This window comes from Octopus bimaculoides, chromosome 1 (assembly GCF_001194135.2).
Source record: "Octopus bimaculoides isolate UCB-OBI-ISO-001 chromosome 1, ASM119413v2, whole genome shotgun sequence".
NCBI lineage: Eukaryota > Metazoa > Mollusca > Cephalopoda > Octopoda > Octopodidae > Octopus > Octopus bimaculoides.
The window spans coordinates 90,545,013-90,553,536 of NC_068981.1; the positions used below are offsets into that span (position 1 = coordinate 90,545,013).

The window sequence follows — 8,524 nt, forward strand, 5'->3', positions numbered from 1 at the left end:
CCCCCTCCTGTATTTCCTCCTCTCTGAACTTTCTTCTACATAGGCAATGAAGGACTCTGCCTGAAACATCTTTATTTATAAACTTTCCATCTAAAACTTTCTTCAAGTGTCAAACTAATAATATTCATTGAGAACATGCCTTTCACTTCTGTTGTTTTTTTTGTTTTTTAATTCATTTTTGCGATCAATTTGCCTATATAAATACACACACACACAGTTTGTCTAATTTATGTAAACAAGGAAAAAAGGGACATAAAAGGTATCAACAAACAAATAACACACACATTTCAGACACTATATGTTACATATATGTACACGTTTATACATGCATACACACAAACGTGTATGTGTTCAAGGCATTTGGTTTTCCTTTACCTGTTTGATTTTCTTGCTAAGGCATTCCATTTTAAGAACATCACGGAGTGGTAAATAATCCAAAATACGGCAGATAATCTCCAAAGATAATTCTGCAAGGTAGTCATCAGGTAAGGGCAGCTGCATTTCATACAAGCTCCGAGATTTGGCTAACAGCTGTAAACGTGCACTGCGACGGCGTTGGGGACATTCTGGCATTGGCTGGTCTTCGGCCAGTCCTTGACTGGGAGGTGGGGAAGTAGTAATATCGTCATCAATCTTTAATTTTTTGCATGGAGCCATTTTCACATTAACACACTTTCTTTCCAGCTAGCCTAATGTGAAATTGAACATAAAAGAAAAAAAATTATTTAAAATTTTTATAAATTGAATACATACACAATTAACATTTCATACTGTGAATAAAATTAATCATTAATAATTAAATAAATTATATTTGACATGAAGGTGCAAGAAACTTTTCCTAATCCCATTAAATAATTAACTCTGTGGTCAAACCGTCCAACCCATGCTAGCATGGAAAGCGGACGTTAAACGATGGTGATGATGATTTATTATTTTATTAAACTGTGAGGGTGCATGAGCTAGTGAGATTGTGGTTTTGATTCTTGGAATGAGTGGTGCATTGTGTTCTTGAGTAAAACACTTCATCCCTGCAATCTCTTTAAAATTTTATGTGTGGCATACCATGCACCTGTACAGGTAATCTCACTTTGATGTAGGGAGTGGGTTAATATGTTGTACAAACATTTGATCTTTATAAACAAATCATCTGTGCAGGTTGTCAACAAGAAATTGCAAAACCTTTATCTGTTGTCTACACCGAGAGTCCATAATAGCACAGGAGAAGAAAAATGAGAAAATATAAAATAATAATACTAGTAATTTCTAGCATAAACATAAGGTCACATATTTTAGGCATGGGGATTAGTCACTACTTCAGTATTTGATTACAACAGAACTTGAACTCAGAACAAATACTGCAAAGTATTTTGTCTGACAAACGGCAATTTGGGGAAGGTGTTAGTTGATATATATATATATATACATACATACTACTAATATAAGGATAAAATTTTATTAAAAAATTTTATCAGTGGCCAACATATGAAAAATACCTTTCAAGGTAAAAATTAGAAATACAATTATAAATAAGAGAGAAAGAAAAATTTTCTTTGCCAATATGCTGAAAAATAGACTTTAGATCATCTAACCATATAAAATATTCACTTATATTATTACACCACGTGTCAAAACGAGGAAAGCAAGCTAACAGAAATTCATAAAAATATAGTTATCTCCGAATTGGTTCTGATCTCTGGATTAATCTAAAAAGGATTCTTCCTTCATCAGCGAGGAACACAAAATGGAAATAAATGAAATACTTAGACATACCCATGGAAAAGCAGATGCAAAGTCATGAATACATTTAAGTACCCCAAATATATCCAAATAGAAATTCCATAGCAAACCTCGAAACAAGTGTAGTTGGTCAGGAAACACACACAAGTGGTTAACCAGTCCCGAAGTGAATGAGAATTAATTTACTACTAATATAAGGATTAAATTTTATTAAAACATTTTGCCAGTGACCAGCATATGATAAATACCTTTTAAGGTGAAAATTATAAATACAATTATAAATAAAGGCAAAAGCAAAATTTTCTTTGCCAATATGCTGAAAAATAGACATTAAATCCTCTAACCACATAAAATATTCACTTAAATTATTACACCATGTGTTGGGAGTGAATATTTCATGTAGTTAGACGATTTAGCATCTATTTTTCAGTATATTGGCAAAGAAAATTTTTCTATTGCCTTTATTTATCATAAATAAATATATATATATATGAACCCCAGTACTTGACTGGTAAGACATCAGCATGATTTGAATGTTGAACAAAAAGAAATGAGTGTAATTTAGGCACAAGACCAGCAATTCTGAGGGTAGGGGTAAGTTGATAGTATCACCTCCAATACCTATTGATAATATTTCATTACCATGAAATCACACACCAACAAGCTTCAATCTCAGACTCACAGATGTGCTTTCTCCTCTCTCTGACATTTCTACTGCTACTACAACTACACTGACTTCTCTTCCTAAACGGTTATGTCCACTTCTCCTCAAGTACTCCTGAATCTCTCTCTACTCACACCTCTCTCTTTTACTTTGTCATCCATATTGCATCCATCTCACTACATCCATTTCTACCCTCTCGGAACATCAACCTTTTGCATGTGTTTTTCTTGTAGCCATCAGCTTGCAACTGTTTAGACCTTCAAAGGCCACAGTACAATTCGCTCCTGCTGTACAATCATAAGAAGAAAAAGTCAAAGAAGTTTTCAGAAGAAGAGCTGCTGAAAGTTGATCTCAAAACACTGAGCCGCACAAAAGAGATAACAAGAGACCACAGTACACGAGGAATCGCTGTACTAGAAAAGACACATCCAAACTATGTAAGCATGGAAAAAGAGGCACAAAGCATGGATTTAACATCACCATGGAAATGAAAATCTCAACCCATTGACCATTTCTTTAATTTCCACCAAAAATATATATTATTCAAACCGTTACTGCCCTTGCATCAGATCTACATTTTCCTTTAAGTCTAAAACATCATCATCAACATCATTTAATGTCTGTTTTCCATGCCAGCAAGGGCTGGCCAGTTTGACATTTAATATTATAGATCAATAGCTTAAAAGCAAGACAATGTTTCTCTAGGCACATAGAGACCAAAAGAGTAAAAATGTTTTAACCCTTTAGTGTTTGCATTATTCTGCCAAAATTAATGCTTTTTCAGCCACATTGTTTTGAACTAATCATGCATTATCTTATAGCTATGAGATTTTGATGAGGTAGCTGTTAATTTTTAAAACGATATTGTAGGGTTGGTGTGAGAGACCAGATTTGACCAGTTTGAACATAAAACAAGCAGAATACTTTTGGCCGGATATGGCCGGTTTAAATGCTAAAGGGTTAATGTTAACACGTTAACATAATACAGAGAAGACTCAGAGCTCACTTAACATCAAATTTCATCATTGAGAACATATTGTGTAAATCATTAGATTTGTGTGTTCTGTTTTCAGTGAACATTATCATCTTCAGCAGTCTGCAAAATAACCACTTGTATTTTTATATACTTAAGTCCAGATCATGTAACTTACTATTAACTTAAGGAGAAATTTAAAAAAAAAATGAGCATGTCAATGTCTCCATGAACACGTCTATTGAAACCAACAACCTACCTGATTAGGCACATTGCCTAAGTGCTTAGGCTGTTGGTTTCAGTATCATAAAGGCAGTATACTGTGTCCTTCAGCAAAACATTAGTTTACTAACCTAACAAATGCCCAGCCAAGTGCTGGCAAGAGCTGATGCAGTCCTCACACTCTCCAGCTTTCAAATCTTGGAAATTTCTCTTGGTAAAGAATGAGGGGAGCCAAGAGAGTGTCTGTGTTTGTTCACAATGACGTAAGCCCCTAAAACAATTAGCAAAAGCATAATACATGTTACCAGATCATGTTTGCTTGAGAGTGATGACTTCAGCTAATTATAATTGTCTCAAATTTTAATATTACAGATAAGTTTTTGTTGTATCTTTTTATCTTTTACTGGTTTCAGTCATTAGACTGCAGCCATGCTGGGGCACAGCCTTGAGGAGTTTTTAGTCGAATGAATCAACCCCAGGACTTACTTTTTAAAAGCCTGGTACTTATTCTATTGGTTTCTTTTGCCAAACTGCGAAGTCACATGGATGTAACACACCACCAACACCGGTTGTCAAGCAGTGTGGGGGACGAATACAGACTAACACACACACACAAATATATACAACAGGCTTCTTTCAGTTTCTGTCTACCAAATCCACTGACAAGGCTTTGGTTGGCTCAAGATTATAGTAGAAGACACTTGCCCAAGGAGCCATGCAGTGGAACTGAACTGGGAACCATTGTTGGGAAGCAAACTTCTTGCCACACAGCCACATCAACTTGTCGAATTACATAAGCACAAGCATGGCTGTAAGTAAGTGCCTTCTGCTAATGCCTTACAGGAAGATTTGATAGGTGGAAACTGCAGAAACTAGTCATATATGTGCATGCACATGCATCTTTCTGTTTGTCTCTCCACCAACTGAACATCCTGCTGTCAATTTGTTTATAATCAAGTAAGTTAGCAGTTCACCAAAAAGAAACTACCAGACTTACAATTAGTTCTGAATAGGGAATGGTGTGCAATCTGAACCTTTTAAGCAAGGCTGCAGTCAAGTAATGCCTGAAAGAAGTACAATATATAGCTATGTCCAGTTCCTAATGTTACTATTGTTCAGCCTCATTCTTTTGCTGTCGCTGATCACAACTAGGTTCTTTGGATTATAATCTTAAGGAACAGTCAACCATATCACCTATTTGGTTTTAAAGTTTATTAAAACAGTAGAAGCAGACAATATTAAGTTATAATTATTTTTGCTTGATATTTGTTAGAATATGTTTAACTAATGATGCATACATCCCAGTCTCACTCAGCTTCATGATGATATTTGCAAGAAAACAACCAACTACGGGCATGCCTCGGCTTGAGTCATTTCGATTTAAATTGCTCTTGATTATATGTTGGTTTTCAAAAATAATATATGGAAAAATAAAAATCAAGTCAAGTCATTTTACTCGACTGTCTGCCACAAATATTGGAATCGTAAAACACTAGAAAACTGTTAAAGGCACATAAAATCATGTTACTGTACAATAAATAAGAATAAAAGCATATAAAATCATATTAAAATATGTACAGTAAATGTTAAGATACACACCATAAAGTAGTGTAGCTTAGTGAACGAAATCATGAAATCAGTCGTGTAGTCTTATTTATTGGTCTTTCAGAGCTCATATTGCACTGTAGTTCCAATATCTACCGTTAGGCATCACTGTCACTTGTGATTGTTTTGAATTCAGATTTGTTTATGTCTGCCTATCGGCTACTTTCTCATTCTCATTCATTTGTGACTTTATTTTTTGCCCCCATGGCTCCTAAGAAATTTCATAGTGTAATTGCTAAGCATCATGCTATAACACTGGAAGATAAACCGGATGTGATAAAACGCCATGAGAAAGGTGAAAAAGTGGTAGCAATTGCACGATCTTTTGGGATGAGTCAGACAACTGTATCAACAATTGTACATAATAAGGAAAAAATTTTAGCACATATCAAATTTGAAGTCCTAGGGATGAAGAATGCTATCATCAATAAGAAGAGAGGCAAAATCTTTGAAGAAATAGGAAGTCTTCTTTCTCTTTGGATTGTTAGGTTGAATTGTCAGCATGCTACCATTAGTCAAGAAATCATTCAAGAGAAAGCACTGTCTTTGTTTGAGGACCTGAAGAAAAATATCCTGATGAGAAAGATGTAGAGTTCAAGGCAAGTCAAGGACGGTTCATGAGATTTAAGGAGTGAAGAAGTTATCACTTCATTAAGAAGCAAGGTGAAAACTACATCAGCTGATGAACAAGAAGCAGTGGAATTTTCTCATGCATTATAAAAAAGACATTGAAGAAAACGGATTTTTAACATAGACGAAACTGGGTTGTATTGAAAAAAATTGCCAGACTGTGCATTCATTTCCAAGGAGGAGAAAACTACTCCAGGCCCAAAGGTCTCAAAAGAATGTGTGACCATTATGTTGGGAGGTAATTGTGCAAGAGATTTTAAGTTAAAGCCATTGCTTGTGTATCCTACACACAACCCTTGTGCCCTAAAGAACATACCCAAGGCATCCCTCCCTGTTATATGGATGGCTAACTCAAAAGCATGGGCTTCTGTTTTTGTTTTCAAAGATTGGTTCTTCAATCATTTTATCTCAGCAGCAGAGAAGTACTATAAGGAGAAGGGGATTCCTTTTAAGGTTTTACTTATCTTAGATAATGCTCTTGGCCACCTGCAAAACATCATAGATTTTGATCCCAAAGTTACTGTTGTATATCTCCATCTGAACACCACATCTTTTCTGCAGCCAATGGATTGGGGAATAATTGCTATCGTCAAGTGTTACTCTATGAAGTGTACGCTGTGGCAAGCAATAGCTGCAAGTGATTTTGATGAGTCCATCACACTTTGTGACTTTTGGAAGAGATACGATATCTACAAGGCTGTACAGAACATAGCAGCGGCATGGAATGATGTACAGAGCACGGCAATGAATGGTGTATGGAAGAAGCTATGCCTGCAATTCGTGAATGATTTTAAGGCGTTTGATAATGTTGCCATCAGCAAAACGTTGGTGACTACGAGCAAAGAACTGGAAATGGATTTGGAGGAGAGGATTTCACAGATTTATTTGAAAAAGACAAGCAGTCCCTGACGAACGAGGATTTGATAGAGCTTCACAAGCAGCAAAATAAAGAAGAGGAAGTCGAACCTGAGCCACGTCACTTTACCATTAAGAAAATGCAGCAAGCATTTGCATATATCGAAAAAGATCTTTCTATGTTCGAGGATATGGATCCAAATGCTCAACGCTTTTCCAAAATTATGGGGGCTTGTCACGAAGCTTTTGTTCCTTATAATGTAATCCTTGGAGAAAAGAAGACAGTTCAAAGAACTCTCGACCGGTTTTTTTAAGCGCATCGAACAAGATCAGCCAGAGTCAGCTGTTGATGTTGACGTACCATGTCTTATTGCAAACCGCATTCATAAATAGTGTCCGCGATGTACGGTAAACACCGCCAAATTGTATTTGTAAATTTAGATTACATTTTTTTGCTATACTGTATCAAAAAATAAAAATTATTTGTTTGTTAAGCTTAAAATAGGTTTTTATGAACAATGTATTATTGAAAATGCATTCATAAATAAAGTACAGAACAGGGAATGGTTATTATCGGTTTAGCCTAGAGACAAGTAAATTCGGCCTAGCCTAGCCCAGAGACAAGTTAATTCGACTTAAGTCGTGTCTCCTGGAACCAGTTAACGACGTAGGGTGAGGTATGCTTGTATTTACTTCATTGAGTATCGTTCAAACTGGTAATGTTTCAGTAGGACAATATCCTCGTATCTTATTTGTGCTGAGAGAGTAGGGAAGGGCACACACACACACGCACAAACGTTCAGTCGAATACTTGAATAAAAAAAAAAAAGACGTCCATCAATTGAATTTTGTTAGTTAATTTTACGATGTCGTTATCACTATCTTGAAATAAATGCGTTTATGAAAGGGTGCATACAATAAAATAATATAAAAATGATGGCATCGTACCAAAATAAATAGATAAGTTAATGTAAATAAGGCTTATATTATGCATCAATATCCGAAGCGTGGACGTCAGCTATTCGGCATTTCCCTGTTGCAAAAAGAAGAGACCAAAATAAATATTGCTGAAGAAATCATAAGCTTAAAAAGCAACAATTTTTACCCAGCTCTATCAAAGAATCGATTTTTTTTCCTTTACAGAATCACATGACAAAGTAAATTAACAGATTAAGTAGAAATTTCGCTAATAGTACATTCAGAGTAGTGTTGTTAATTGTGGTTTATGGGTGTTTTGATTTTGAAATATATGTCAAACACATAATTTCTTCTTACAGGATATTTTTGTAAATAAAAAAAAATAATGAAAATAAATAAAAAATGAAATTAAACAAAGAATACAATGAGTGTAATTAGATATATATGAATAGGGCCTATAAAATCGTGAAAACAAACTAGACAATGATTTAAGTGAACGAAGGGAGTAGGAAGGTCCAGGGAGAAGAACTTTAATAAAGCGTTCGAACTGTAATTGGTTGTGGTTAGGGTCAAATAAATCCTATCGAGCAGATTTATGATCAAAGGCATTGCATCGACAACCACTATGTCCTGTTTCAAATTTTCGGTAACCGTGTGTCCAAAATTACGTTATCTAACGTCCTTCCGGTTTTAAAAAAGGTCGAGTGTGATTTAGACATTTAGCTGCTATTTCTAATAGATCGAACGATCACGCAGTGGTTCTTTCGTTGGTTCAGTCCATTAGTTTGTCTCAATAAAACACAATACTCTCTCTCTCTCTCTAAATGTGTTTATTACGGTAGTTAACGTGAGGCATTCTTGTATAGTTATGCTCTTATATATGTGTGTGTATATATATATGTGTTTATTACAGTAGTTAA

At 35.2% G+C, this 8,524-nt stretch overlaps 1 protein-coding gene across 2 annotated transcripts in view; it reads right to left on the reverse strand.

The window, feature by feature from the left end:
* The window catches only part of LOC106880907 (F-box only protein 38), a 35,753-nt gene that overhangs the window by 24,818 nt on the left and 2,411 nt on the right, over positions 1-8,524 (reverse strand). The window contains exons 2-3 of one of the 2 annotated variants that reach the window (XM_052968218.1): positions 7,635-7,719; positions 376-689 (exon numbers count right to left, since the gene is read on the reverse strand). In XM_052968218.1, coding sequence (XP_052824178.1) covers positions 376-657 — 282 coding nt within the window. In that variant the 5' untranslated portion in view covers positions 658-689; positions 7,635-7,719. The remainder of the gene's footprint in view (positions 1-375; positions 690-7,634; positions 7,720-8,524) is intronic. The other variant, XM_014931071.2, reaches the window with a different exon arrangement.